The sequence below is a fragment of the Callorhinus ursinus genome, unplaced genomic scaffold, assembly GCF_003265705.2.
Source record: "Callorhinus ursinus isolate GAN/ISIS: 27379988/994484 unplaced genomic scaffold, GSC_fseal_2.0 scaffold37, whole genome shotgun sequence".
NCBI lineage: Eukaryota > Metazoa > Chordata > Mammalia > Carnivora > Otariidae > Callorhinus > Callorhinus ursinus.
This window is the reverse complement of record NW_027397099.1, coordinates 5,023,064-5,038,027: the sequence shown is the minus strand read 5'-3', so window position 1 is coordinate 5,038,027 and position 14,964 is coordinate 5,023,064. Positions and strand designations below refer to the sequence as shown.

General features: G+C 54.0%; 1 protein-coding gene across 3 annotated transcripts in view; it reads left to right on the top strand.

Annotated features, from left to right (window-relative positions):
• The window catches only part of HAS3 (hyaluronan synthase 3), a 25,283-nt gene extending 12,480 nt beyond the window's left edge, over positions 1-12,803 (top strand). The window contains exons 1-4 of one of the 3 annotated variants that reach the window (XM_025888970.2): positions 2,938-3,035; positions 6,954-7,592; positions 10,901-11,002; positions 11,839-12,803. In XM_025888970.2, coding sequence (XP_025744755.1) covers positions 6,954-7,592; positions 10,901-11,002; positions 11,839-12,762 — 1,665 coding nt within the window. In that variant the 5' untranslated portion in view covers positions 2,938-3,035 and the 3' untranslated portion in view covers positions 12,763-12,803. Of the gene's footprint in view, positions 1-2,937; positions 3,036-3,472; positions 3,606-6,953; positions 7,593-10,900; positions 11,003-11,838 lie in introns of those variants that run through there. The other 2 variants (XM_025888969.2, XM_025888971.2) reach the window with 2 other exon arrangements.
• Positions 12,804-14,964: the final 2,161 nt, after the last annotated feature.

The following is a 14,964-nucleotide window of genomic DNA, read 5'->3' as shown; positions in this document are numbered from 1 at the left end:
AGGGTCAGAGGGAGAAGCAGACTCCCCACTGAGCAGGGAGCCCGATGCGGGACTCGATCCCGGGACTCCAGGATCATGACCTGAGCCGAAGGCAGTTGCTTAACCAACTGAGCCACCCAGGCGCCCCACCTACTCTTGTTCTTAAGCTCTTCTTCCCATCTAGAATGTTCTTGTCTTTCTACAAACTCTGCTCAGACCATTCCAGCTCACAGATAATCTCTTTCCTGAAATCCTCAAACTCTTCTAGTTGGATTCTCTCATCAACATCTAATTATAAATTGCCTTGAATGGTGACCACTTTTTTTTTAAGATTTTATTTATTCATTTGACAGAAACAAATACAGCGAGAGGGGGAACACAAGCAGGGGGAGTGGGAGAGGGAGAAGCAGGCTTCCCGTGGAGCAGGGAGCCCGATGTGGGGCTCGATCCTAGGACCTTGGGATCATGCCTGAGCCGAAGGCAGACGCCTAATGACTGAGCCACCCAGGTGCCCAATTGACCACTTTTCAAGTGTATTTGTCTTCAAAATAGGTAACTGTCTAGATGGCAGGGACCAGCCTGACACTTCTTGGTGCCAAAGCATCATTCCTTTCTTAGGGCTGGTCTTCACTGTCAAATGAATGTTGAAATGCAGCATGCATTTTCTACTACTGAGCTGAATAGGGAGGCCTATTCTTTGGAACCCACATAAAAGCCAATTCAGCAACATCTGAATTCACTTTTCTATGTGATTGAGTGTGGAAATAGTCCTATTCTTAAATCCCCAGTGGTAAGCAGAGATAAACTTGAGCTTTATTATATCAGCCCCTTAAAGATTCCCTTACCCTTCTCCCCTCCAAGAGATGAATGCAAATAGGGCACTGCAAACTGGATGTTAATTACAGGCAAATCCTCCCTGGCACAGGCTGGCCACAAAGGTGAAGATGCTCCTTGCTGCCTGATAACACAGGGTCTCTGGCCCTGCAGATCAGAAAAAGAATTTGCTTCTCAGGGAAAGCCATTCAGGGGGCCAAGCCAATTGGTATGGGCAGAGTGTTTACTGTTCTCATGATGTTGCATCTGGACCTGCTGTTCATTTAGGAGTTTTTAATTGACTAGCCCACCACCTGTAAAACTCCCTGGAGCCAACTGAGTGAGCTAGCAATAAGCCCATGGGACAGAGTTGAAGTCTTGGAAATTAACTAGGCATGAGATGGTCCTGGAACAGCCCAGGAAACTTGCTCCCAGTGAAGTCAGGCTGCTGTTGTGTTGAGGGCAGACAGGATCTTTCCAAACTGGCTGCTCCATTCCCTCAGCTTCTAAACAGGTCACTTACAAGCAGCCAGTTGGCTGTATGTGACTCACAGACACATTTTGCCTGGCCTGTGGACTGTTTTTGTTTTTTCCAACATTTGAATTAGTTGCCAACACTTAAAAATTAGATTTCACATAAAAATCTGGATTTCTGGGGCGCCTTGGTGGCTCAGTTGGTTAAGTGTGTGACTTGATTTCGGCTCAGGTCATGTTTCTGGGGTCCTGGGATTGAGCTCGTGCGCTCTCTCTAATAAGTAAAATCTTAAAAAAGAAAGAAAGAAAGAAAGAAATCTTAGGGGCTCAGGGACTTTCCTGCCCACCCTCACTCATGCTCATTGCTGGGTCCCCCAGGCAAACAAAGACACCCACTCCACCCCATTCCATCTTGCTTTACAGAAACCAAATCATTTCACACTTTGGCTTGAGAAAATCATCACCAATATGCTACATGGTTTAAATTTTCTTTTTTTGTGTGTTTTTAAAAACTAGTATTGAATCCACAATGGGAATATGTTTTGAACTTGAGACAGGCCCTAAGAAGAGCGAATAATGCATGGGTGGAGAGAGGAGCCTTTGGTTAAGAGGAAGACTTTGGAGTCAGTTCTGCCACTAGCTGTGTGGCACTAACCTCAGTATCTTCCTCCCAGAAATGGGACTCAGTATTTGACAGGGTCGTTACAAGAATTGAAGAGATTGGCTGGGAGCAGGTGCTCAGTGAAAGTTAACTCCAGTTATCCTCAACCAGAGAACAGCATCTGTTCTGGATTCTACAAGCTCATCCCTCCGGGATGTGATCCTCAGTGACCAGAATTCTATTCAGAGATCAGTGTCAATGAAAAATGCCTTGTCTCCAATGCATTACGGACGTTTATTTTTTTTTTAAGATTTTATTTATTAGAGCACGAGTGCGTGAGCACATGAGCAGGGGGAGGGGCAGAGGGGGAGAGGGAGCCGGAGAAGCAGATTCCCCGCTCAGCAGGGAGCCCAAAGCGGGGCTCAATCCCAGAGCCGCGGATCATGACTTGAGTCCAAGGCAGACGCTTAACCGGCTGAGCCACCCAGGCGCCCGAGGCCCCTAAGATTTCTAAGAGAAGCAGCTTGTAGACTGCAACTAATGTTGCTATAAATTTGTTGCAGCTTGGGAAGAAGTGATGGAAATTATCTCAGGTGTGTTTGGAGGACATGTAAATTCACTTTTTTTTTTTTAACTAGTCTTTAATTTGATCTCTTTAAGCTTTTCCGAGATTTAGAAATCGGGTTCTAATTCAACTGGTTCTAAACTTCCTCTGCTAACAACTCCCCACCTCTCCTTGACCCCACCCCATCTCATCCAAGTCCAGCACCAGCTTTTGGGGACCTGGAAACCACTGGCTATAAGGTCAGTTGGGAATTTAGGAGGTTGTGGATGTCGGAAATAAAGGTGTAAGAAAAGGGGAGGAGGAATTGGTTTCGGCTTTAAGACACCGGAACTTCCAAGGTTCCTGCAAAACCATTTGGAGCTTTTGCAAACCCTCAAAGTCATCAGCGCCCCACTGCGGAATCCAAAGCTAAGCTTGTCACAATTGTTAACACCTTCTTTGAACAGTCTTTTTATATTTGATAATTATTCTCTTCTGCGCCTCTTCTTTTTGCCGGCAGGAAGGTTCTGCTGTCTCTGTTTTAGGGAGTACCCTATACAGCGAACAGCCCCTCGGCGTGCCGCAGTCGGGGGAAGATTTCCATCGCCTCGGCGGTTTTGCAGAGTGAGTAGATTGCGAGGCTTAGAAAGCCGGGCGCGGGGGAGGCGGAATGGAGAGTTAACAGTTTTGGAAGTCGCTAGGGGTTATACTGAAAGTTAACAACGCTTCGGGTTCTGGGTTGAGCACAATGATCGCCTCCTCCTGGGCAGCTGGCCCCGGGGCGAGCGCGGAGGAGCTCGGCCTCTGGCCGCCGTGGGAGAACCCACCTTCCAGGGCGCAGAGACCGAGGCTGGAGCCGCATGCATGCGGGGACCCGGCGTCCCGCCGAGCGCCGGCCGCGTGTATCTCCCTCCGACTGAGCCAATAAGGGGGTGCTCCTCGCAGCCCTCGGGGGAGCCCTCCCACTCTTCCCAACTTTCCCGGCCCTAGGGCCGGAGGAGGGCGCCTCTCCCGGCGGGGACGCGCTCGGTACTTAAAGGCGGCTCCGTGGGGCCGGCGCTCGTCAGTCGGAGCGCGCGGCGGCGGCGGCGCACCGGGGAGAGAGAGAGGCGCGGCGGCGGCGAGGAGCTGGAGGAGGGGCATGGAGCCGCCGCGGGCCTGCTGAGCACCGGAGCGCGGGCAGCCGGCGGCACGGTGAGCGCGGGCCCGGCCAGCCGGCCACATCGGAGGGGCGGGCCGCGCCGCGCGGGGGCTGCGCCGAGCTCCAGGGGTGCCGCTGGCCGAGCCTGGCGGACCCCCACCGCCTCCCCTGCTACCCCCCTCCCCCCGCCCTGTGCGGGCGCTGCGACCGGCGCCGGGAGGCCGGCTGAGGGCTGCAGTGTCCCCAGGCTTCCCGGCGGTGGTTCCTGCAGCCCCTTCCCCACTGACCCCTCCTCCCTTTCTTCCTCCATCCTCTCCTCCCTTCCTCCCTTGCGGCTTCTGTTTTGTGAATGGATTAGGGGGCGGACGACGGTGCGGGGCACGAGGCTGGTGGGAGTCTCTCCCTCCCCCACTCCTGCTGGGGGGTTCGCACCTGTCCCGCACCAGGATGCCGGGCGCTGTGGGCCCTGCGGGTCAGCCGGGCCACGGCCGCCTGTGTCTGCGGGCCCTACCTCCCCTTCCCCAGCCGGCTCGGAGGGGCCGGGAGGGCGGCCGGGCGGCCAGGCGCAAGGGAAAAAGCCCCAACCCCGCGCGCAAGTTTCCCATCCCGCCGCGTGTGGGTCCCGTAGCAGGGCACACCTGTCAGCTGTAGAGGCCGCACACCGGCAGCCCTACAAAGTTTCGGGTATAGATTGGCGGCGTGCGTCCTTGGCCGAGGGTTTTCTCCTTCAGTCATCTGGGGGGAGGTGTCTTAGGGAGCGCCCCCCAACCTAGTTCCCTTGAAGCCGGGTGCGCTTTAGCCTACGGGTTCCGAGCTCTAGAGGATTCCATCTGAACGAAATGGGGGTGGGTGAGAGGTGGTCGAGGCTCCCCTCTCCCCGCTTGAGGTGGCAGGCCCCCTATCTGGGCAGGGGCGCCTCTGCCAGAGCCCGCACCAGCACCTAATTGCTCGTGGGGTTTTGGCTGCGGGACATTTTTGGTCCTCGGTGGGGTACGGGGTGCCAGGGTAGTGCCTCCAATTCGTGTGCGGGATTTGGGGGTCCTGCCCGCGAGAGGAAGGGGCCGGCGACACCGGAGATGCTGCCTTTGTCTGCAGGCACACTTTGCCAAGGTAGCTGGGGCCCAGAGGAGATGAGCGGGGCCTGGTCCGACTGATTCCTCGGGTTTTCCGTTCCTTCCCCGCTGAGTCGTGGGAAACCGGCACGTGGGTGTGGCCGGCGCCGCCTTTGCCAGAAGGCGAGGCTCAGGCGGGGGTGAGAAGCCTGGCGAGTGCCTTCCCGGCTGCATTAACCTGGTGGGCACCGCCTCCGGCATTGCACCGAGGCGGGGCGCCAGCACCCGGCAGGTTGCCGGGCTGGCCTCGGCGCCCCCGGCCCTCTCCCAGAGCGCAGGTGGGCAGTGGTGCCCAGCGGCGCCCCTTTGGCGTGTAAGGTCTAGAGGGCTACGGGGCGGGGGGGGGGGGGGGCGGTGCTCCTGGAGTGGGTGCAGGGCTTTGGGGCCCCTGAGCCGCAGGCGCATGGGGCGGGGGTACCGGGGAAGGCTGGGAGTCCTGCCGAGGAAGCAGGCTCCCAGAATGGCGGGGTACAGCGCCTAGAGGCCGAGCTTCCCGAAGCTGCAAGGCTGCCAACAGCACTTTCTGGACCGCAGCTGCTGGAATGCTGTTGGTGCCTGAATCTAGACGGACTTAGGCAATGACCGCGTGTTCCTCACCCATCCTATGTGGCAGGTGGCAGGGGAACAGGCACTGTTCCCCTCACATGAAGGTGCATTTGTGTTGGAGTGGGGCTCAAGGGTTGGTTCCAGTAAGACCTAGAGTTGGAGCAAGCTTGGAAGCGAGACCCCGTGGTCTGTAGAGGGTGGGTGGGTGGGTGGTGTTGGAAATGGGATTCTCCAGATCAGGCAGGTGGCAAAGAGAGGAGATGGGAAGGCGTGGGTCAGAATGAGGAGTGGGGAGCTGTCCTCATCAGCCCCTCCTCTCTTCCCCAATCAGCCTTCCCACCTGGGTCATCCTTCAGGGCAGGAAGTGCTAATTTCCGGGAACTTATTTACCTGAGACCTATGGAGCAAGAAACCATTAGAACCCCCCCTTGGGGGACCCCAAGTCTCACTTGGGCAAGGTCAGGCAGCCAGGAGGTGGTAGAGCTGTGTCTCAAGCACAAGTCTTCCGTGCTGAGTGCTAAGCTGTTTTCATTAAAACCCAGATGTTGCCGACAGGGCAGCTGCTGGGAGCCCGGACTTAGGGCAGAAGGGGTGGCAGGGCCGGCGGACGAGCACGGAGGTGCCATGCGGGCACTAGGACCAAGTGGATGGGGCTTTGCGGGCAGCCAGCCCTCCCAGGCTGCTGCAGTGGTGGCTGCAGTTCCCTCTGGCGCCCCGACCGACTGCTGGGCTTCCAGGAGAGCTGTCCACACCCCAGCTCTCATTTCCTCTTTTTCCTGGTCTGCTTTTCCCAGTTGCTTTCCCTTTCTTTCCTGCCTCTCCGGTAGATGAGAAAACGGTGAGACAGCAGAGAACACAGGGAAACTTTTTTTTTTTTTTTTAAGATTTTATTTGACTGAGAGAGACACAGCGAGAGAGGGAACACAAGCAGGGGGAGTGGGAGAGGGAGAAGCAGGCTTCCCGCGGAGCAGGGAGCCCGATGCGGGGCTTGATCCCAGGACCCTGGGACCATGACCTGAGCCGAAGGCAGACGCCTAATGACTGAGCCACCCAGGCGCCCCACAGGGAAACTTTTACTGATTTTGCTGTTTCAAGAGCGAGAAGTTGCCCCCCCCACCTCTTTATGTTTCCTGCTGTTTCTCATCTTTTCCTCCCCCACTTTGTTCGCGGGCCTCATGGGTGGCCGTGTTTTACTTCCCCTCACTCTGCACGAGGCCCTGGTGGGTACAGGGCGGGTAGAAGCTCTTGGCCTCTGGCTGCCTCCCTGGTCATCCTCCCTCCCGGGCCCCTCGCCTGCTCAGGGCTGCCTCTGGCTCACCCCTCCTGAAGGTTGCCTAGACGAGCTTTGGGTCAGGCAGATCCCAGGACCACCATCCACCAGGTGGGCATCACAGAGCTCTTTCTGGCTTTGGTTTGTCTAACAAGAATAAATGCTACTCGAACTGCTTTACATATGTAATCCAATTCACCCTCAAAGATGCTACAAGGTTATTGCTGCAGTCCACGTGTCACAGATGAATGAACCAAGGGGCAGGGCAGAGTCCCACAGAGAGGAAGCGGCGGAGCTGGGATTCAAACCCCAGGGGCCTGGCTTCTGAGTATACACACGGGTCGTAGTCATGCTCAGTCAGGGGCAATGGTTTTGATGAGTGGCTCATTTCCCTGTTCTGGGCCTGCCCGAGAAAACGCCCCCACTCCCACTGACTGCCTCCTGACTCCACACCTCCCTCCGTCTCCCACCAGATGCCGGTGCAGCTGACGACAGCCCTGCGTGTGGTGGGCACCAGCCTGTTTGCCCTGGCGGTGCTGGGTGGCATCCTGGCAGCTTACGTGACAGGCTACCAGTTCATTCACACAGAAAAGCACTACCTGTCCTTTGGCCTGTACGGGGCCATCCTGGGCCTGCACCTGCTCATCCAGAGCCTGTTTGCCTTCCTGGAGCACCGGCGGATGCGGCAGGCAGGCTGGCCGCTCAAAGTCCCCGCTGCCCCGTCGCGGCGCTCGGTGGCACTCTGCATTGCTGCCTACCAGGAGGACCCCGACTATCTGCGCAAGTGCCTGCGCTCAGCCCAGCGCATCGCATTCCCTGACCTCAAGGTGGTCATGGTGGTGGATGGCAATCGCCAGGAGGACGCCTACATGCTGGATATCTTCCACGAGGTGCTAGGCGGCACTGAGCAAGCTGGCTTCTTTGTGTGGCGCAGCAACTTCCATGAGGCGGGGGAGGGGGAGACGGAGGCCAGCCTGCAGGAGGGCATGGACCGCGTGCGGGATGTGGTGCGAACCAGCACCTTTTCGTGCATCATGCAGAAATGGGGAGGCAAGCGAGAGGTCATGTACACGGCTTTCAAGGCTCTTGGCGATTCAGTGGACTACATCCAGGTAAGCGCGCCTTTACCAGGAATGTGCGGCCGTGTGGACATATCCAGGCGGCTGGACATACTGGGTAGGAATTTTAGGTCCGGTTAAGGTCGCCTGTGTTGTGTACATCCTTCCTCTGAACTTCAGAAGGCAATGAGGTAACTGCTACTCCGAACAGCAGTCCTGGGGTCATAAAGCCCAGGGATGTAATCCTGGTTCTTCTCCTACTTAGCTCTGTGATTGAGGGCGGGCCTCTGGACTGGTGTGCCAATACTAGTAAGAGCTAACAAGCGGATAGCACTTAATTCATACCACACCCCCCCCATGTAGGCGCTTCATACACACATTTTTTTTAAAGATTTTATCTGTCAGAGGGAGAGAGAGAGAGAGCACAAGCAGGGGGAGCGGCGGGCAGAGGGAGAAGCAGGCTCCCTGCTGAGCAGGGTGCCCGATGCAGGACTCGATCTCAGGACCCTGGGATCGTGACCTGAGCCGAAGGCAGACGCTCAACCGACTAAGCCACCCAGGCGCCCCTACATACTGGTTCTTTTATTTATTTTAAAAGATTTTATTTAATTGAGAGAGAGAGAGAGACAGCGTGAGAGGGAACACAAGCAGGGGGAATGGGAGAGGGAGAAGCAGGCTTCCAGCCGAGCAGGGAGCCCGATGTGGGGCTCGATCCCAGGACTCCGGGATCATGACCCGAGCCAAAGGCAGTCGCTTGACCAACTGAGCCACCCAGGCACCCCCATACTAGTTCTTTTAACCCTCGTAATACTGCTAGAGGATAAATATTGTTACTATTGCCACTCATAGAAGGTGAAACTGAAGCCCCGAGAAGTTAAGTAACTTGCCTAATGTCACACAGCAGTAAGGTGCAGAGATGAGATTTGAGCCTAGGCAGTCTGCCTGTATCCACTGTGCCTCAGCATTGGTAACGTGGGGATGAATCTCTCCATAAGGAGGTGTGGTGAAGAGCAAAACAAATCATGCTCCAAAGTACTCAACTATTGTTTTAGTTACGGGCCAGAGAGCCCTACTCTACCCAATGTCAAAGTGGTGTTTGTGAAGTGGGGGGAAGTCACAGCAGTGACTCATCCCCCAGCTTAATTCTGCAGCAGTCTTGGCAGGGCTAGGACCCTGACCAGATCCTGCCCAGCTTCCAGTCAAAAAGGTCACTGACACCCGGCTGGAAATTTTATTAGGTTGGCACAGTTAACACAGCTCCCAATTTTCAAATAACAGAACCTAGAAGGAACTGATGAAAAGCTCACACACTTAAGTACCAAGTAGAAACTGCACCCAGAACCCCAGATTTCCGGTCCAGCATCCACATGTCCATTTTTCTGTTGGATTCCTTCTCCACACATGCCAGAGGATTTTGCCCAGCACTTGAGTGAATAGCAGGTGTCATGGCAGCCCACCTGCGTACCAGCTCAGTCTTGCTGAGCATGTGTTGAGTACACCAATATTGAAATGTTCTCTACTGTACCCACCTAAAATTAGCTTGCCACAGATGTTTGGTTTTTGGCTTTTTTGGAAGTTGCATCCTCAAGTGAATTGGTACATTGACCTTTTTCTGTCTTCCTAGGGCCAAGGACCTCCTCGGCCTTGTAGGGAGGGATGTTGAGGCATTTGATTCTGCAGTTCATCTAGGGTCAAGAGGCCTCTGGTGCTTTCCTGGAAACTCAGAAGGCAGAGGAAAAGCCCTTGAGCTCTGGCACATGCTCAAGCCACAGGGACTCTGTTGTGTCCTCCCTTGCTGCACAGAACTCCCAAAACCTGCCACACGTTCTTCCTTTACTGATCATTTCCTGTGGATTCATTCTGATGGATCAGCAAATAGGCTCACACACCTGAGCCAGCCTTTCTCTTGATGGCTCTGGGCTCACTGCCTGGGGCAGCCTGGGCTTCAGTTCAATTTGGTGGATTTCAGCCTGACTTCCAACAGTCCTGCTATGGGTGTGTCTTTCCCTCTGAGGGAGATAGCCCTGCTTCAGCCGGTGGGGAAACCCATGCAGCCAAGAGCTTTAACTTCCCTAACCCTGCTGTTAGAAAGACCTCCCTGGAGTGAAGGAAGCTGAGCAGCATGAGGAACGGGTTAGGGTCAGGGCAGGAAGTAGCCCTGAGACTGGCAGCACTGGAAAGCCTGGCCTGTCAGCTGAAGAGGCTCTGGGAGTCTGGCCCGAAGCCCTCCAGGCACCCTCTCCCAAGGTGTGTTGGTGGGGAGGTAGGAGGGAACAGGTGGGATGGCTCTGCCTGGATCCCTTCAACCTTCTGCTGCTTGGCTGTGGCCACCATGTCTTCCAGAATGGCAAGAGAAAACCCAGCAAGGTTTTTGTGTGTGGGGGGGGCAGCCCCCTTCCTGCAGGCATTAGCAACTTTACTAAAAGTATTTTGGACTTGTGCAACACAAGGTTTGGGCTTATCTGTGGGTACTGTTCTTTGCTCTGTTGTTCTGCCAGTGATTATCTGGGCTCTCTGTATCACCTCAGTTGTCTCCTAGAAAATAGACAAGGAGTCAGCCAGCAGGGTAAGTGTTCCTAGCTCAGGTTCAACTAATAATGGAGCCACCTGTTAGACCATGAGCCTCCCTAGGGAAGGTGGGCAATGGGGCAGGATTTGACCTCAGCTCTGGTTGGAGGCAGCTGTGGCCAGCCTCCATGGTCATCCAGAATCGATCCAAGTGTCACGTCAGGATAGCCAAGTGGTTTAAGGTGCCAGATTCAAGCTCCTGAGAATCCAGGTGAGAGCAGCCCTTGGACATAGCATGCCCTGACCTTAGAGACTTAGCCAAAGGAGCTCAGGCCTTACAGCCATATTAGCGGGGCACCTATGACTGGGTAGATATATCCTCCACGTTTGCTGCAGGTTGTCCAGGAGACCAGAGGCTGAAACTGGGAATACCATGTTAATCTCTGAGAGGGCTTTGGGCAGTAGCCTCTGGCAAGAGCCATTTCTTCACCTCACCTGGAGTGTCTGCTGGCCTGGGTCTAGCCACTGTACCTGACATCTGATTTCAATGTGTACCTCCTTTTCCCCCAGGGAAACGTTCTGAGACCATTTTTGTGGAGCCTGGCTCTAAGGCTAAAAACTTGCTCAGTGCTAAGCATTTGTCCCTGACACTGAGTCTCCAGGGTTTCTCTCTCAGCCTAGCTCTCCTTTTCCTTACTTGTTATTCATCTCACCTCTTCTGTTTAGCATAAATCTCTTTACTAGTGGCTGGAAGTGAACCCTTTGAAAGGTGTTTATGTCCCTGAAGCAGTGAGCAGTATGTGGTGTACACAGGCCCAAGATCAAAATGGGCTGACCATGCACTCCCTCTACAGGTGTGTGACTCTGACACTGTGCTGGATCCAGCCTGCACCATCGAAATGCTTCGAGTCCTGGAGGAAGACCCCCAAGTAGGGGGAGTTGGAGGAGATGTCCAAGTAAGAAGTAACCAGGGATTCCTGGGGGTGGGGCCTAGACTCTTTCTGCTTCCCAATCCAATGGATATGCCTGGGAAGTGAGCATCTTGACTACCTAGTATTTTGGAGGAGTGTGTGTGTGTGGGGGGGGAGTTTCTTTGATAGTTTTCACTAGTATCGAAGGGCTCACTTAGTAGTGAGAAATTCCTTTTTTGGTCTTTTCCAACCTGAGGAAAAAGAAAATCACTCAACAGGTATGTAGTAGAGAGCCCATGCTGCTGGGAGGGGCTCCATGTTCTGGGCTCCTGATCATGAAGGGTGCTCCTTGGTGGTGATGCAACAAGCACCTCCCGAGTTGGGCCCTTGAGAAACCCTTGTTTTTTAGGAAGTTGCGCTGAATGGTAAGAACAGGGCAGTATGGTAAGATTACAGGGCCAGATCTTCTTCCAGAGGGAATGCTGGTAACACATCAGGTCTTCCTGAGAAGCTTTCCAACTAGAGAAGGGTCAAGATAAATGGCTGGTGGGGGGGGGGGGCGCTGTGCATCCTTCCTGAGTCTTCCTCTCTGCCACCACCACAGGCTGTTTCCTGAGATGGAAGGTGGCTCTGACTGCTTGAGGAACTTCACTGGGGCAGTCAGTGCAGATGGCAGTGAGGTGCTGGGGGAAATGACTAGGTACCGCTGGCTCCTCTGAGCCTCAGGTTTCCCAGCTTTGGCTGGGTTAGGACTGATGGCCAGGTATCTGAGCAGGGGGCTACAGAACTCAGGGTAAGGGAGGCCTCATGGCCTCTGGTGTCTCTCTCCCGGGGCTCGAGTCCTCAGGTGAGGAGGCCCAGCATCTCTGGTTCCCTTGCAGATCCTCAACAAGTATGACTCGTGGATCTCCTTCCTGAGCAGTGTGCGGTACTGGATGGCCTTCAATGTGGAGCGGGCCTGTCAGTCCTACTTTGGCTGTGTGCAGTGCATCAGTGGGCCTTTGGGCATGTACCGCAACAGCCTCCTCCAGCAATTCCTGGAGGACTGGTACCATCAGAAGTTCCTAGGCAGCAAGTGCAGCTTTGGAGATGACCGCCACCTCACCAACCGGGTCCTGAGCCTCGGCTACCGGACTAAGTATACAGCACGCTCCAAGTGCCTCACAGAGACCCCCACCAAGTACCTCCGGTGGCTCAACCAGCAGACGCGCTGGAGCAAGTCTTACTTCCGGGAGTGGCTCTACAACTCTCTCTGGTTCCATAAGCACCACCTCTGGATGACCTACGAATCGGTGGTCACAGGTTTCTTCCCCTTCTTCCTCATTGCCACGGTCATACAGCTTTTCTACCGAGGCCGCATCTGGAATATTCTCCTCTTCCTGCTGACAGTGCAGCTGGTGGGCATTATCAAAGCTACCTATGCCTGCTTCCTTCGGGGCAATGCAGAAATGATCTTCATGTCCCTCTATTCTCTTCTCTATATGTCCAGCCTCCTGCCAGCCAAGATCTTTGCCATTGCTACCATCAACAAGTCTGGCTGGGGCACTTCTGGCCGAAAAACCATCGTGGTGAACTTCATTGGCCTCATCCCTGTGTCCATCTGGGTAGCGGTCCTTCTAGGGGGGCTGGCCTACACAGCTTATTGCCAGGATCTGTTCAGTGAGACGGAGCTAGCCTTCCTGGTTTCTGGGGCCATCCTGTACGGCTGCTACTGGGTGGCCCTCCTCATGCTGTATCTGGCCATAATCGCCCGGCGATGTGGGAAGAAGCCAGAGCAGTACAGCTTAGCTTTTGCTGAGGTGTGACACAGCCCCCCAAGCAGAGTGGGACAAGTGCAATGGGTAAGGGAGGGAAGGGGAATGGAAGAGAAAAGATGGGGTGGGAGGGAGGAGGGAGTGCTGTTTTAGTTTATTAATGGTCCATAGGACAAATCTGCAGTGTAAAGAGTGGTGCCTGTACTATACGGTCTGGGGCAGTTCTTACAGGAAGCAACGCCATCCAGCTCAGAGGGCTATTTTCACGCCACCCATCTGCTTGCCTCTGCATGTGTGGTGGCCGCTGGGAAAGATTCCACCTCCTCCCCCAGGATCCACGGGGAACCCAGAAGTGTGCTAAACCAATTAGTTCCAATCAATGGCAACTTCTGATAGGTAAGTGACAGCCTGTGGCAAGGGAGAATTCTCTTAGACCATCTGAACACAACCAGAGGTGGTGGGAGAACTCCTGAGAGATCTGGACCAGCTAGTAATGTGTCCCGCACCCCCCCCCCCCACATCTAGCTATCAATGCAATAAGATTGTGCCTGAAATATAAGGCCCAGAAGCCTGATCTTTGGGCATGAGAAAACAGGGTCCAGGAATGGTGCTTTATTATGTGACATACTCCATTCCACATCTCAACATCCCAAGGATGAACCAAACTAGCAGGGAGTTAGCACTGAACTGCTTTTGAGTGTGTGTATATATATCTAGGTTAAAAATGAAAGTCTGCCAGGAGGAACAAAGATTGGTGGTGGTGCTAAAGGCCAGGGGCTATATGGAGGCCTTGGGCCGAATGTATCTCACCTGGAAACTGCCCGACATCTAGATGAACTTGTCTGTGATCTCTGCTGGGGAGAGGAAATGTTTTGGTCACCTACCAGGAAGATGAAACCCCAACATGCTCAGAAAGGAAGTGAGGGCTCAGGTACTTGACCCCGTATACTCCTGAATTCCTCTCTCAAACTCCACTGTGAGTCGAAGAGAGCCTCCTTCCTTTGCTTTCTTCGAGGTGATGCAGTCACCTCTCCCACCCTCTTTCTCATTGGGGAAGTTTTTCAAGGTGGTCACTGAGACAGAGCCTGGGCTCTCCCAGGCCCCTCTGCTATAGGCACCCCTCCCCTCAGCAAGTGGGGGCAAAAACGATTAGGAGCCTCTGACCAAACTAACTACAATCTTGGAACTGCTTGAACAGATTCCTTAGCAGCTGGCTAAGCGTGCATGACTTTCAGGCTACAGTTCTTGACAATCATCTCCAATGAAAAGCTTTTCAGTGTTCCCTAAGTGAAGCCTCAAATCCAAACTTGTCGTCTTTGAGACTGTCCATTCTCCTCAGTGGCTTCTCCAGGGAATTCTTAGCCAAGTTGTGGATAGTCATTATTGCACTTGCTTGCTTCTTTCCAGAAACCAAATTCAGAGATGGAATTGGTTCCTAAATCCTAAGGTTCTTCCTTTCTCTCTCATACTCCTTGAAGCTTTAGTTTTCTTCTGCTTGTTGGGGGTTGTGAGAGAAGGCATTTTCTGGAGATTTGCAATCCACAGACTATTCTCCGCTCTTGGGTTTGAAACCTGGGATCTTGACTAAGCCTTTGACTTAGGGGATGCTTGATTGCACGAGTGCCTGCTTGCGCTCTCCAAATGTCCATTCTTGGCAGGGCCTGCTAAGCCCTCAGAACCAGCACTAAGGTAGACAGTCATTGAGGGGGCAAGCCTCTAGTGTGCCCAGGTGCTCCCTACAAAGGAACCAAGTGTGCTCTGAGCCACAGGCTGGCAAACCCTGGTGCTTTCTTTCATCTCCCATGAACGCAAGGGTTTTCCAGGTGCAGCCAACATTGCTGATTCACAGACCCTGAGCCTCTGGTTAAGACTGCTGGCTGGTGTTGGGCCCGACCCACAAAGGCCGGGAAGAGGCTGCAGGCATTTGCTAAAGGCAGTTGTTCCAGGCTCTTCCGTGTTTCTGCGGGCCAAGTAAACTATTTTGAGCACTACAATGGAGGAAATCCGGTCAGCCAATTGCAGAGCTCAGACTTCACTAAGGGCTTGTTTTTCTTCAGCTTTTACTTGAAGGTTAAGGTAGGATAGACTCCTGGATGGAGAACTCCTGGTTGTCCTACATTCAGCTCTGCCTCGCACTGTGGTTATCAACCTAGCTCAAATCAAGAGTAGGCAGGTACAAGTAGTGGGCTCACAACGTTTGACCTCGACTGGTTTTTCTAAGTTATTTTGTATATTTTTCAGCAGCGAAACCAA